Consider the following 15654-nt stretch of genomic DNA (forward strand, 5'->3'; position numbering starts at 1 on the left):
CCCCAGCGCTTAGAACAGTGCTCGGCACATAGTAAGCGCTTAACCAACACCGTCTTTTACCGTCCCCAATCCTCTTCTCTTCTGCCGCCTATCTGTGAATTATTTGAGAGTGTTTTTCTCCCGCTTAGGTTCACTCAGTCGTATCTATCGGACGCTTTCTGGGGGCAGAGCACTGTACTAAGCGCTTGGAAGAGTACAATATAACGACGAACGGACACAGGCCTGCCCACGACGAACTCACAGTCTAGAGGGGGAGATGGCAAACTCCTCGAGGGTGAGGATTGTGTCGGCTAACTCTACTGGGCTCCTCCAAGAGCTCAGTAGAGTGTCCCGTACACTGTCGGCTCCTCAAGGGCAGGGGCCGTGTCTGTTAATTCTGCCGGACTCTCCGAAGCGCTCAGTACAGCGCTCCGCTAACGGCAGACTATAAGTTCCTCGAGGAAGGGGATCATCTCTGCCGCGTCTCCCGGACTCTCACTGGCGCTCAGTACCGTGCTCCGCACTGTGGCCGCACCACCCCGAACGCGCCCCGTCTCGTCTGATCCCGGAGGCCGGGCAGGGTCGGGCCCGGTTAGCACCGGACGGGGCCTGGGAATACCAGGTGCTGTAAGCTTCGGTGTTCAGTACAGCGCCAGGCACACAGTAAGCGCTTAACAAATACTATAATAATTATTATTAGACGGTAAGGTCCTCGAGGGCAGGGATCGCGGCTGCTCCGTCTACCGTCCTCTCCCGAGCGTTCGGCACGGTGGTCTTCTTAGCATCTGCGGGCCACGGGATCAGAGCCAGGGAAACGTACGGCCGTTTCTTGAAGGTGGAGCCTGGAGGGGCTGCAGGGAAGAAAGAGAAGGTGATCCTGGAACGGGAGCTGGAGGCCGTGTGGTTTTTTTTAAAAAAAAACGGCATTCGCTAAGCACTTACTACGTGCCGGGCGCCGTGCTAAGCGCCGGGGTAAATACGAGGTCATCGGGTTGAACCCAGTCCGTGTCCCACGTGGGGCTCACGGTCTTCATCCCCATTTTACGGATGAGGTAACCGAGGCCCAGAGAAGTGAAGGGACCGGCCCAAAGTCGCAAAGCAGGCAGGCGGCGGAGCCGGGATTAGAACCCAGGTCCTTCTGATTCCCGGGGCCGGGATCTTTCTGTTGGGCCACACTGGTCTCGGAGAACGCCACCGGAGGGGAGAACGGAGCTGCTCCGGTGGCCGGTGGGCGGTGGGAAGAGGTGGGATTGGGGGAGGGGGGGGACGGGGGGGAAGAGGTTCCAAGATCCCCCCCCCTCGAGCGACGTTTTTCCCTCCGCCTCCCGGCACCGACCAACGCTGCGTCCGGCGCGAGCGGAAGAGGGGCCTTCCCCGCTTTACGGCCCGGCTGCCCGTCGCTGCCGTTCCTCTGGATGTGGGAGCACCCTGAAAGAGCACCCCGCAGGAGCACCCGGAAGGAGCATCCGGGGCCATCCGGGCCGCTGCCGGCAACGGCGGGTGGAGGCCGAGCCTGGGTCTGGGGTTCGGGCGGGGTTCCCTGTGACATGACCACAGCGCAGCGTGATGACACCATCCGGAGGCGGGAGTGGGGAAGAGGGGTGTCGGGGGGGTCTCTGGGGACCCCTCAGGACCCCCACCCCGCACTTTAACAGACCTGGGCCCCGTCGGATCAGAAGCTCCCTGGGGGACGGGATCGTGACTACCAATCCAACTCGGTTCCCCGAACGCTCAGCACGGTGCCCTGCACGCAGTCGACTGAAAGCTCCTCGGGGGCAGGTCTCATAGCTACTCACCCCTTTGTACTCTCCCAGTACAGTCGGTCGATCGGACTTAGCGAGCGCTCCCCGCGCGCCGAGCACCGTGCTAAGCGTTTGGCGGAGCACGATGGTAACCGGACACATTCCCCGCCCACGGCAGGCTCACGGCCTAGAGGATGGCGCACAGTAGGCTGTAAGCTCCCCGATGGCGGGGATCGCTTCGGCCTGGACCCTCCCGGGCGCCCCGTGGACCGGAAACTCCTGGGGGGGCGGGCGTCCCGTCGGCAGACTCTCACCGTCTTCTCCCGGGCAGCGTCTCGGCCCGGCGCTCGGCACCGGGTCGGTGCTCGTGATCGCGCCACGGTCGGAACGTGCTCCAGCCGAACGAAACGTTTCCCATCCCTTTTACGTCCGTGTGGGAAGTCGATTTATTCCTGTTGACGTCCGTCTCCCCCTCGAGACCCGAAGACCGTTGTGGGCGGGAACGTGTCTGTTACAGCGTTCTCCTGTCCTCTCCCAAGGGCTCAGTACAGCGCTCTGCACACGGTGAACGCTCGATAAATGCGACCGAGCGGCCGACCGACCTTTCTGGGCGGCTTAATCCGCCGGGCCCGCCCGTCGAATCCTCCCGATCCCTCACTATCCCCACAGAGGGGCCCTCACCGCCAAAGGAGGAAGAAAAACCTGGGTAAATATGCAGATACAGTTTTTAATGTATCACAATGAGCAACAAACATACCGGATGAACTATTTCCAGAAGAATCAGTTCAAATACCATCTACAATAAACATCATTTCAACTATGACAACAGGTCTGTGACAAACCCCCCCGCCCCCGCCCCCGCCCCCCCCCCCCCCAAAAAAAGAGTTTTCAAAACCATGTTCTCGCAGCGTGATACGCTGCATTGGAGACGCCAGACAGTACGGTAACGAAAACTAATGAGTCTACTCTCTATAGAAAACATCGATAACATTTTTGGTTTTAGTTTAAAGTTATAGCCATACGGGCTTCGGTGAAAACCTCAGGACACGGCTGCGGTGTCGGCTGTCACCGCGATCCCTTTCGATATCCCGGAAAAAAATAAAATTAAAAAAAAAAAATCCCATTCTCCTTCTCAACCGATGGCGGCTGTCCTTTTTTTTTTTTTTCTGTGGTTCTTGCGTCTTCGTTTTCGTTTCTCACCCTAGTAACGTCCGTCCAGTTAAAGCTGGGGTGGGGGGTAAGGGAGAGGGTGGCTCGAGATGTCCAAGCGCGACAAGCTCACACCGTGCGTACACCGTGTGTCCTCAGAGACCCACGCCACGTGCGGGGGAGGGAGGGGAGAGGGGCGACAGCGGCGGCTCGAACATTCACGAGGAAGGCAAAAAGCGATTTTTCGGAACCCTTTGGATTCAAGAAATGAGCTCACTATGCGGCGAGATTGCACTATTGCAGGCCATGTCGTCTCTTACGAAACACAATCAGAAAAAAGTGTCTTCGGGGTTAAAATCGACGTTTAAAATACTTCGGGAAGAAAACTTAAAAAAAAAAACAAAACAAAAAAACCGACACACGCCAAAGAAAAAGACCGTCCGACTCGGGACCGCTGGGGGGAGGTTCGCCTCCAAACGCCGACGTCGGAGCAAGCTGGCCGGGATCGCTCCCCGGCCCGGTCCAAACGTTGTCCGGAGAGACGTGACTCGATCCTTTAAAAAGAGTCTGAAGCGCGGTTTGGGGTTTAACTGTCAAACAGTTGCATTACATGCTACTTGTCCATCTCAGAATAGAACTATCAAAAGCAATACATTTTTGCATTTCTTCATATTAATATTTTTTTTTTTAAACCATGCACAGCCAACGACAAATATGTACAACAGGGTATTCAGAAGCCTTTAACTTTCTTACAAATAGCTTTCCGTTCCTTTGGAATGAACCACGTGGTCTGTCGACTACACCAAGCGCAAAAGCGATTCATCAGACACCCTCGACAGCCTTCACATTCTTGAAGTTCCACGGCGACAGAAAAAAAACCGGCCAAGCCGATAGCCACCGACAAATCGATTCGTCGGGCGGGAGACGTCGGGATTCCGAGGCCGAAGGGAAACGTGAGCGGAGCAGCAGCGGACGTGGAGGGAGGTGATACTTTCGAACGCGTCTACGACCGACCGACGGAAAGAAGAGAGGAAGGGGAAAAAAAAGGGTTCGAAAGCGGGAAACGGACCGCCCTGACACGAGCTGGCCAAGTTTGGTTGAAGTCTTTCGGCCCGGTCTTTTCAAACCGCGGCGTCTGGGGAGGGCTTGATGCGGAATTTTTAAGTTCCCCCTTATCCGTTTTATTTCAGTTTTTCCATCTCTTTATCTCTTAGGTAAGAAGCTCCTCCGCCTTCCCGAGAAGCAGATCGGCCTTTCCGTCGTCTTCTCGTCGTGGCCCTCGCCGTTCCACTTGCGCTCCGACGGTCTGGGGTCTTGTAGAGAACGCGATTATCACGACGCACCGGTTCCGTTAAGTGGGTCTTTGGCTCGTCAGGAGTTCGACTTTGCTAACGGAGGCCGTGCAAACCGCCGCTGCACTATGTGCAGAGAAAGAAAGAGAAGGAGGGAAGGTGGGGGGCGGGGGGTGAGATGAAACAAGTCCCCCGTCCCGGCCCCAGACGGGACAAAACCATCGTCTTCTTCGACTTTCACACGGGCGACGAAATCGTAAGTGCACTAGAGAGTTCAGAAGCGGGTGGGGGTGCCTTGACTGATGAAAAATGATCCGTCGGCGGAATCCTCAGAGTCTATCAAAACTAGAATTATTACGCTCTTTCGGGAAAAGAAAATTATCACGCTCTTTCGGGGGTGGGGAGGGGGGCGGCATCGATGAGATCAGAGGTAAAGGTGAAGGTCGGCACAGATCGTCAGAGTCTCCTACCAGGAAAGGGCGAGACCGGTATAAATACAGCTCGTGGTGGGACGCGTTTCTCCTCGGGGCGCCGGACGGCGGCCGCCGGGCCAGGGGGCGGGGGTGGGAGGGGCGGGGGACGGGACCCGCGTGCTGTCCGACCGGGCCGGAAAGTCTCTCTGTACACCGAACGCACCTGGGAAACGCTGCCTAATGAAGGTTGCCGTTGTCTTCGGAAGAAGTCACAGTTTTTCCAGGCTCCTTTGCTGCTTTGCACAAATGAGAAATGTTATGTTTCTGACCTGAGAATTTAAAGCTACTGAATCACACCTAACTAAACGCAGAGAGATTCTCTTCGAGCGTACGGGGACTGCCCTCCCACACACAACATGCTAGCCGTTCGAAAGCCTACCGGCGGAGGTGTCGTTTGCTTTTTCCGGAGAGTTTTTGGCTTGAGACAAGCTTCCGAGAAGCTTGGGAGAGATTTATTTTCCTTGTCCATAGTTTAGCATATATTACAAGCACATTCAACCATCTGCACCAGTCCTGATCCTTTTTTGTATTGCCAGCGCATCATTTTATGGGAAAGACAATCCTGAGTCAACCATTTGGTACTGTCATTTTTTTTTTTTTTTTTTTTGGGTTAGAGAAGCTTTGGAAACTGCAGTTAAAAGTCTTTTTTTTTTTTTTAAATTTCATTTGGATTTTGAGTTTTTAAATTTTTTTTGACATTTTTCTTTAGTCTAGTGTGTGTCGTGTGTGCGCGCGTGCGTGCGTGTGTGTGTTTCGTTTGCTCTTTTTTTGTTTTTTTATTTTTCGTTTCGTTTTTAAAGCCGGGGCTCCGGTCTTCGCTCCTACACCCCGAAAAGATCCATCCGGAGGCTGCCGAAATTCCCGTCGAGGCCGGAGGCCGACTTGGCCTTGACTTCCAGAGAGTGGTCCAGGTCTTCCAGCTTCTGGCTCAGTTCGCTGTCGGACTCGTCGGAGCAGCTCTCCGTGGGGAGCGAGGGGGGCATCCCCGAGGAGCTGCCCGAACTTGAGGTAACCGTTGAAGGCGGGGAGGGCGGGGGCGGGGGAGCAGCTTTCCTGGTGGATGCTGGGAAGAGGAGATTTGGCCAGGACTTGATGGAGAAGGAAGAGGGGGGCGGGTAGGGGCCGTTGGGGGGTGCTGCGGAGGGTGAGGTAGATGTGGCGTGGGGGCTGGGAGAGCGGACTGAGTGAGGTAATAATCTTATATGCTCTTTGGCATTTCTCATTGCTTGTTTGATTGTTTTCTCTTTGTGGGCGCCGGCCCGGAGCTGGGGGGGCGGGTGGTCCCGGGCCCCGGGGGCGGCGTCGCAAGGGCCGCCCGGGGGGCCGCCGGCCGGCACGCGGAGGACGGTCTCCCGCGGGTCGATGAGGGGCTGGTCGAAGTAGCAGAAGGACTTCTGGTGGGTCAGGGCCGGCTCCTCGGCCGCGAACATCATCCGGCACTTCCTGCAGATGAACTCGTACTTGACGGGCGGGGTCGCCGGGGGGTCACCCTCAGCGCCGTCCGGGGCCGGCGGCTTGGCCGGGGCGGCCCGGGGCCGCGGGGCCGGGGGATCCGGCCGCGGGCCCGGCCCGGCCGGGGGCGCCGGCGGCGAGCCCACGGGCCCGTACGGGAAGAGGCCCTCGAGGCCGCAGGCCGGGGGCAGGTACCCGCCCGGCCCGGCCCCGGGCAGCTGGGGGGCCAGGTAGGAGGCGAAGCCGGGGAGGAAGTAGGGCAGGAACTGGCCGCCGAGGAGGGCCGGCCCGTCGGGGCCCTGCGGGGCCGGGAGCCGGCTGTTCTCCCCGCCCGGGCCTGGTCCGCCCGGGCCCGGCGCCACCTTCTCCTCTCTCCTGGGAGGCTTCTCCGGGTGGGGGGCGTCCGGCTCCTCCTCCTTGATCCTGCGGACCTTGCCGGGTCCGGGCGGCTTCTTGTCCGGCTCCCTGTCGGGCGGGCCGGGGCCCGGCGCGGGCGGCGGGGTCTGCGGGCCGGGCTTGGCGGGGCCGCCGCCCGGGGCCGGGGCCGGAGACGAGGCCGCGGAGCCGGGGAACCCCAGGAGGCCCGGACCGGGAGACGGCAGAGCTGGAAGCGACAACGACGGTGGGGTCAGGCCCGGCACTGTCACGACGGCGGGGTGAGGGGGTGGCCCGCCTCCCACCCGGGGGGGGCCCTGGAGGGTGGGGGGTGGCGCGCCGCTCGACCCTGGGACTTCCCGATGGCCCTATTCCCCTCACTCCTGTCCCCCCGGCCCCCTCCCGGTTTCCCCCGAAACCCAGGAGACCCCACTCCCGCGGCCGCCGGGGGGGGAATCGGACGGATCCCATCGGGGAGCGTGGGCTGGGGAAAGGGGAGATCCCATCCGAAAGCACGGCTGGGAATCGGGGAAATCCCCCGGAAACGCAGCGGGGAATCGAGAAGAGCCCACCGGGGAGCGTGGCTGGGAAATGGGGTAGTCCCCCACAGGAGCGTGACGGGGAGACGGGCGGATCCCATCTGGGGGCGTGGCCGGGAATAGGGGAAATCCCACGTGGAAACGGAGCGGGGAATCGGACGGATCCCATCCGGGCGCGTGGCTGGGAATCAGGGAAACCCCACGCCGGTACCCGGCCAGGAATCGGAGGTGGACCGGGCCAATCGAGCGACTTCCGGGGCCGACCGCAGGGGATGGCCCTCGCGGCCCGGCCCGGGACTGGGCGAGGCAGTGCCGGCCTGCTCAACCCGCCCGCGGAGGGAGGCCGACGACTCCTCGACTACTTCCCTGCCTGTCGTTCCCACAGCTCCCCGGCAGGCAGTCCGGCCTCCCCCGGAGCCTCAGGCACGTATGCGCCTCTCAGACACTTATGACCCCCTTAGGTACGTACGCTTCTCTCAGACACGCATGCTCTAAGACTTCTTTTCCCCTTCTCCCACTCCCTTCTGTGTCGCCCTGACTTCCTCCCTTTATTCGCCCCCGCACCCTCGGTCCCACCACACTTAACGTACATATCCGTAATCTATTTCTATTAATGTCCGTCTCCCCCTCTAGACTGTAAGCTCGTTGCGGGCAGGGAACGTGTCCGTTGTATTCTTATCCTGTACTCACCCGAGGGCTTAGTACAGTGCTCTGCTCACAGTAAACACTCAATAAATACTACCGATTGACTGATTCCCAAGCCGTCCACGTGTTCGTGTCTGATTTCCGGCTTCCGGAAAGAGAATTCCGGCCGAACGGCGTGGGTTTCGGACTTCCAGCCGAGCCCCCCTGAGAGCGCGCTCCTGCCGATGCCCGCTAAAGACCCGAAGCCAAAGCGCACGAAAGCAGCCGACCGCCCGTTCTCGTTCCACCTGCTGCCCCGGAGCCCGCAATGCGGCTCGGCCTCCACCCGAGTGGACGCAAAAACTCGAGGAGAATTTTTCTCACGACGTCCGTGACTTTGGACAGGTCACCTCTCTGGGCCTCGGTTTCCTCCACTGCAGAATGGGGATTCAATAAACCTGATCTCCCTCCTGGTTCGACTACCAGTCCCGTCTGGGACAGGGACTGTGTCTGGCCTGATTAACTTCTACCTATTCTAGTGTTTAGAGCAGTGCTTCACACACAGAAAGTGCTGAAGACACGCAATCTAAATAAATGACACAAAAAACAAGCAAATGATTCGGCAGACCTATTTCCCGCTCAGAAAGAACTTCCAGTCTAGAGGGAGAGTCAGACATTAAAATACATTACAGCTAAGGAAAATGGCAGAGTAGAGGGATATGGACCTAGGTGCTGTGGGTTCGAAGGCGGGGTGAATACTGTGTGCCTAAGGGGTACGCGGCCAAGTGCGTATGTGATGCGGAAGGGAGGGCAAATAGGGGACAGGAGGGTTCAGTCACGGAAGGCCACTCGGAGGTGGGGAGATGTGGTTTTAGGAGGGCTTTGAAGGTGGGGAGAGTGGCGGTCCGTCGGACATGAAAGGGGAGGGAGTTCCAGGCCACTGGGAGGATGCAGGCGAGGGGGCGGCGGTGAAAAGGACAAGATCGAGGTACGGCGAGTAGGTTGGTGTTAGAGGAGGGGAAGCGTGCAGCCTGGGTCGTAGCAGGAGAGCAGCGAGGAGAGGTGGGAGGGGGCAAGGGGATTGATGGCTTTAAAGCTGACCGTGAGGAGTCTCTGTTGGATGCGGAGGTGGATGGGCAACCCCTGGAGGTTCTTGAGGAGCGGGGAAACGCAGACTGAACATTTTGGAAAGAATAACGACCTGGCAGCAGAGTGAAGAATGGACTGGAGTGGGAGGGAGGTCAGTGAGGAGGCTGACGCAGTAGCCAAGGCGGGATCAGCATGGCAGCAGTTTAGATGGAGAGGAAACGGCAGATTCTAGAGACACTGGGAAGGTCATCTGAACGAGAGAGCGGAGTCGGGGATAATGCTAGAGTTATGGGCTTGTGAGAATAGGAAGGATGGTGGTATTGCCTACAGTCTAAGATAGAATTTCGGGGACAAGATGTCCATTTTAGACATGTTAAGTTCGAGGTGTCAAGGGGACAACCAAGTAGAGACGTCCCGAAGGCAAGAGGAAACGCAAGACTTCGGAGAAGGAGAGAGATCAGAGCTGGAGAGCTCGATCTGGGAACCGTCCGCGTAGAAGTCGTAGCCGACGCCGTGGGAGGAATGAGTTCTCCGAGGGAGTGTGCGTAGCTGGAGAATAGAAGGGGACCCAGTACTGAGCCTTGAGGGGCTCCCGGAATTAGGGGGTAGGAGGCAGAGGAGGAGCCCACGAAAGAGACGGAGAAGGGGCGGCCTGAGAAAGAGGAGAACTAGAAGACGACCGTGTCTGGAAAGTCAAAGGGAGATCATTTTTCCAGGAGAAGAGGGTGGTCCCCGGTGTTGAAGGCTGCAGAAAGGTGGAGGGGGATGAGGATGGAGTAGAAGTCGTTGCATTTGGCAAGAAGGAGGTCACTGGGGATCTCAGAGAGGGCAATTTCTAGGGCGGGAAGGGGGAGAAAGCCAGATTTCCGGGGGTCGAGGGGAGAGCTGGAAGAGAGGAAGTGGGGCCAGCGGGTGTAGGCAACCCGCTCAGAGAGTTTCGAGAGGAATGGTAGGAGGGAGATGGGACGATAACCGGAGGGAGCCGTGGGGTCAAGGGAGGTTTGTTTTTTTCAGGTCAGGGGAGACAGGAGTATGTTTGAAAGCGGTGGGGAAGAAGCCATTGGAGAGGAACAGGTGAGGATGGTGGTCCAAGAGGGAAGAAGGGAGACGGCGAGTGTTTTGAGAAGGTGTGAAGGGATGGGGTCGGAGGTGCGGGTGGAGGGGGTGGACTTTGAGAGGAGACAGGAGAGGTGCTCCGATACTGCCGGGGAGGATGGGAGAGCCGAGGAAGCGGCGGCGGGGGGTGGGATTGGAGAGGAGCAGGGGAGACCGTAGGGAGGGCGTAGTTTCAATTTTATCAATGAAAATATGACAAATTCATGGGCGTCAAAATTTGAGAGGATTGGAGGAGGGGATTAAAAGTCTGAAACAGCGGGCGCGGGCAACAGGCAGGGGAGGAAAAAGGATGGAGGGAATGTGCCTGTCATATTGCCGGTTGTACTCTCCCAAGCGCTTAGTACAGTGCACCGCACAAAGTAAATGTTCATATGACTGACAGAAGTATCTTTGCCAGGGCGAGGAGAGGGCAGAGTTCAATCAATCAGTGCTACTTATTGAGCACTTGCTGTATGCACAGCACTGTACTTAGAAAGTAAAACACAAGAGAGTTGGTAGACACGTTCCCCGCCCACAATAAGCTTACAGTCCAGAGGGGGAGACAGACATGAACAGAAATAAATCACAGATATGGACATAAGCAGCATGGCATACTGGAGAGAGCCCGGGCCCGGGAGTCAGAAGGTCACGGGTTCTAATCCCGGCTCTGCCACTTGTTTGCTGTGTGATCTTGGGCAAGTCACTTGACTTGGGAGTCAGAGGTTGTGGGTTCTAATCCCTACTCTGCCACTTGTCAGCTATATGACCCTGGGCAAGTCACCCAGCTTTTCCGTGCCTCAGTTACCACATCTGCAAAACGGGGATTAAGACTTGAGTCCCACATGGGACAACCTGATAACCTTGTATGTCTCCCAGTGCTTAGAACAATGCTTGGCACATAGTAAGCGCTTAAATACCATCATCATTATGAAAAACTACTGCTTGACCGTTTGATTCACGTCCTCATGCTGCGTGACACTTCAGACAGCCCCCTGAGTACGCCCCTTCAAAGAACTTAGGTATCCGCTCACTCCGAATCCTCCGTAGTGCCTATGCGCATCTTGATTCTATTTATTGCTATCGTTCTTGTCTGTCTCCCCCGATTAGACTGTAAGCCCATCGAAGGGCAGGGACCGTCTCTATCTGTTACCGATTTGTACATTCCCAGCGCTTAGTACAGTGCTCTGCACATAGTAAGCGCTCAATAGATACTATTGAATGAATGAATGACTTCTCTGGGCCTCAGTTACCTCATCTGTAAAATGCACCTGGGACACCCTGACTACCTTGTACTACCTCAGTGCTTAGAACAGTGCTTGGCACATAGTAAGCGCTTAACAGATACCAGAGTCATTAAGTGCTGTGGGAATGGGGGGGGGGTGGATCCCGAGACCCCAAAGGATACAGATCCAAGTGCAGAGAAGAAGCAGAGGAAGAGCGAGCCGGGGAGAAGAAGGCTTAATTGGGGAAGGCCTCTTGCAGGAGATGTGACCTCAATAGGGCTCTGAAGGTGGGGAGGGTCGTTGGGGTGTATGGAAAGGGAGGAACTTCCAGGCTAGGGGGAAGACGTGGGAAAGGGATCGGCGGTGAGACAGACGACATCGAGGAACGGTGAGCAAGCTGGTACTAGAGGAGCAGAATGTGTGGGCTGGACTATAGTAATAATAATAACAATAATAATAATAATAATGTCGGTATTTGTTAAGCGCTTACTATGTGCAGAGCACTGTTCTAAGCGCTGGGGTGGATACAGGGGAATCAGGTTGTCCCACGTGAGGCTCCCGGTTAATCCCCATTTTCCAGATGAGGTCACTGAGGCCCAGAGAAGCGAAGTGACTCGCCCACTGTCACCCAGCTGACAAGTGGCAGAGCCGGGAGTCGAACCCCTGACCTCTGACTCCCAAGCCTAGGCTCTTTCCACTGAGCCACGCCGCTTCTAATAGGATGCTTCTAATTCCTGCCGCTTCTAATATCCTGGTATCTAGTAGGATATCAGGGTGGTAAGGTGGGACGGGGTGGGTTCACTGAGTGCCTTTCAAGTCGACGGCGAGGAGTTTCTGTTTGTTGCGGAGGTGGACGGGTAACCACTGGAGGTCCTCGAGGAGGGGGGAAGCACGGACTGAACTTTTTTTAGGAAAATTATCCCGGCAGCAGAGTGAAGTACAGACTGGGTGGAGAGAGACGGGAGGCAGGGAGGTCAGCGAGGAGGCTGATGCGGTAGTCCAGCGGGGAGAGGATAAGCGCTCCGATTGGCGCGATAGCATTTTGGTTGGAGAGGAGAGGGAGGATTTTAGCAGCTTCGTGAAGGTAGAACTCACAGGACCGAGTGTGTGGGTAGCGTGAGAAGAGGAGTCGAGGACAACGCCAAGGTGAAGGGCTTGTGATGTAGGGAGGACAGTGGTATCTTTTACAGAACTGGGAAAGTCAGAGGGAGGACAGGGTTTGGGTGGGAAGACTAGGAGTTCTATCGTGGACACGTTTAGTTTGAGGTGACGGTGGGGCATCCAGGTAGAGACGTCCCAAAGGCAGGCGGAGATACGAGATCGTGGAGGAGAAGAGAGATCAGGACTGGAGAGTTAAACTGGGGGATAATAATAATGATAATGTTGGTATCTGTTAAGCGCTTACTATGTGCCGAGCACTGTTCTAAGCGCTGGGGGAGACACAGGGGAATCAGGTTGTCCCACGTGGGGCTCACGGTCTTCATCCCCATTTGACAGATGAGGGAACTGAGGCACCGAGAAGTTAAGTGACTCGCCCAAAGTCACACAGCTGACAAGTGGCCGAGCCGGGATTCGAACCCATGACCTCTGACTCCAAAGCCCGTGCTCTTTCCACTGAGCCACCGCTAGTCTGGCTAGAGACGGTAGTTGAAGACGTGGGTGTGAATGAGTTCTCCAAAGAAGTGGGTCTGGATGGAGAAGATGAGGGGACCCAGGACCAAGCCTTGGGGGACCCCCAGTGACTGAGGGTGGGAGACAGAGGCGGAGTCTGCAAAAGAGACAGCGGAGTGGTCAGAGACATAGGAGGAGAACCAGGAGGGTCGCTGTACAAGCGAGTGAAGATGAGTTTCGGACGGATGAGATCAGTTTGGTGTCCGGATTTCTGCCAGCAGGCAGCTCGGCACGAGAACGGAGGAGGTGGAACGTGGAGGTGAACCAGGACTGGAGGTTAGTGGTCACTGTGGACAGGGAAAATATCTGCCAACTGTCCTCTTCCCAAGCACTTAGTACAGTGCCCCGCACACGATAAGCTCCCCCTCTGAGACAGACGGAGGGATGGAGGAGCAAGGGGTTAAAGTTCCGTGGAGAGGGCGGCATCAAAGGTGTGGATTTTTGTGTCAAGGGAAGGTGGGTTGGGTAAGGAGGACAAACGCGGCAACATGGCTTTGGAAAGTCGGAGAGGGTGAAAAGATCGGAGGCTTAGTGGAAAGAGCACGGCTTGGGAGTCAGAGGTCACGGGTTCTAATCCCGCCTCCGCCACTTCTCAGTTGAGTGACTTCGGGCAAGTCGCTTAACTTCCCTGTGCCTCGGTTCCCTCATCTATAAAATGGGAATTTAAGAGCGTGAGCCCCACGTGGGACAACCTGATTACCCAGTATCTACTCGAGTGCTTAGAATAGTCCTCGGCACTTACTACGTGATTAACGGATGCCATCGTCATCATCATCATTATTATTTGCCAGGAAGAGAGAGAAGGCAAGTGACGAGTCTGTGGTCGGGAGAGAAATTTCAAAGTTGGGGAGGTTGGAGACTGTACATTGGGTAGGGACGATGAGATTGAGGGTGTGCCCAGGTCGGTGAGCGGATGAGGTCGGTGGAGCAGGAGGTCGGTGGAATTGATGGGTGAGGGGAAGAGCACAGAGGAAAGGTCATCGGGAACATTCACGTGGGTGTCCATCCAAGTCCCCAAAAATCAGCGTAGGAAAAGGGAGAGGTGAGCAAGGGGTCAAAGTGGTTATGCAGGTTGGAGGTGGGGGCTGAGGGGTGGTAGATTACCGTGCCTAGTAGCCGGACTGGATGGTAGAGGTGGGTGATATGGGCTTCAAAGGAAGGGAGAGAAAGGGACGGGGGAGTGTTGAAACCCTTGATAACATCTTCCAGGATGTCAAAACCCACCTCCGAAACACCATCATCCACCACCGAGACCCCACGGGACTCCGCCACTCATAACCGAGGTTCCACAGGGCCCCACCATCCGCTGCCAAGGCCCCTCTATCTACCACCAAGGTTCTGCGAGACCCCACCCTCCGCTCCTAGAGTCTGTCGTCCACCTAAAGACTCCACGGGACTCCACCATCCACCACCGAGACCCTACGGGACTCCACTGTCACCCCCCAGGACTCCACAGGACTCCACCGTCCGTCACCCAGACCCTATCGGATCCCGCCATCCACTGCCGAGACCTCTCCGCCTACCACCAGGGTTCCACGGGACCCCACCGCCCACCTCTTCGACTCTGTCTCCCACACCAAGACCCCACGAGTCGCCGCCATCCACCAACAGGACCCCCGCACGGGACTCCAGACCCGCAGTGGGCACGGAATGTGTCTGTTTATTACCGTGTTGTACTTTCCCAAGTTGTGGGCAGAGACCGCGTCTACCAGCTCTGTTAATAATAATAACGATGGCATTTGTTAAGCGCTCACTATGTGCCGAGCACTGTTCTAAGCGCAGGGGTGGATACTGGGTCATCAGGTTGTCCCACGTGGGGCTCCCGGTTTTAATCCCCATTTTCCAGATGAGGTAACTGAGGCACAGAGAAGTTACGCGACCTGCCCAAAATCCCCCAGCTGACAGGTGGCGGAGGCGGGATGAGAACCCACGACTTCCGACTCCCAAGCCCACGCTCTTTCCACCAATCCACGCTGCTCTTTTGCACCGTATTCTCCCGAGAGCTTAGTACGGGGTCAGTCAGTCAGTCACTCTCATTTACTGAGCGCTTACTTTACTAAGCGCTCGGGAGAGGACGACGGAACAGTAAGCAGACGCGCTCCCTGCCCGGGTAACGAGCTTAGGGTCTGCAGGACCGCAGTCGCTACGACTCCTCCGGGACCGAGAAGCCCCCGTGCCCTCTGTGGCCGGGCCCAGGCAGATGCCCGGGCTCAGCGGGGACCCACGGGTCAGAGGACCGGGCTTCTGACTTCGACTTCGCCACCCGTCCGCTTCAGACCCTCCGGTGTCTCGGTTTTCTCATCTCTAAAATGGGGGTTCGATCCCCGTTCTCCCTCTTCCTCGGGCTGGGAACCCTACGTGGGACAGGGACCGGGTGCGACCCGATCACCTTGTATCTACCACGGTGCCCGGCAGATACCACAGTTCTTCTAATCATCATCAACCCCCCGCCCCTCCCTACTCTGCCCACTTCAAAGTCAACTTCCCATCGGCTCCGCGCTCACAGGAAGTCCTCGGATGGGACGGGGGAAGGACGACCGCGGTGGCGAGGGTGGGCGGGGGGGAGGGCGCGACGGCGAGCAGGGCCGCCATTTAGGGGGGGCGAGGGGGGGATCTCTGGGTATGGGGTGAGGGGTCGGAGGTCGCCGACCCAGGCCGGGGCGGTCACGGCCGCGCCGAGCCGGGGGTGGGACCGGGGGGTGCCGCGGGCCCCGGGGGCCCGGGGACCCACCCGACAACTCCACGCCCGCCCGGCTTCTCCGCCGAGGGAGACGGCGCGGACCCGAAGGCGGGACCGGCAGTGGGGAGACTCGGGTTCGAGTCCCTCCCTCCGGGCCGGGCCGGGCAAGCGGCTCGGCCCCTCTGGGCCTCGGGTTCCTCCTCTGTCAGATGGGGGTAAGACCCTCGCCGTCCCTCTCTCTCCTCCCGGAGGCCGGGGGTCCCTCCCGTCA

General features: G+C 57.6%; 1 protein-coding gene across 1 annotated transcript in view; it reads right to left on the bottom strand.

The window, feature by feature from the left end:
- Positions 1-4719: 4719 nt before the first annotated feature.
- Positions 4720-15654, bottom strand: part of ZFHX4 (zinc finger homeobox 4) — a 109439-nt gene continuing 98504 nt past the window's right edge. Inside the window, exons 17-18 of the mRNA XM_029068831.2 lie at positions 6234-6691; positions 4720-6149 (exon numbers count right to left, since the gene is read on the bottom strand). Coding sequence (XP_028924664.1) covers positions 5457-6149; positions 6234-6691 — 1151 coding nt within the window. The 3' untranslated portion in view covers positions 4720-5456. The remainder of the gene's footprint in view (positions 6150-6233; positions 6692-15654) is intronic.

Source organism: Ornithorhynchus anatinus, chromosome 7 (assembly GCF_004115215.2).
Source record: "Ornithorhynchus anatinus isolate Pmale09 chromosome 7, mOrnAna1.pri.v4, whole genome shotgun sequence".
NCBI classification, from domain to species: domain Eukaryota; kingdom Metazoa; phylum Chordata; class Mammalia; order Monotremata; family Ornithorhynchidae; genus Ornithorhynchus; species Ornithorhynchus anatinus.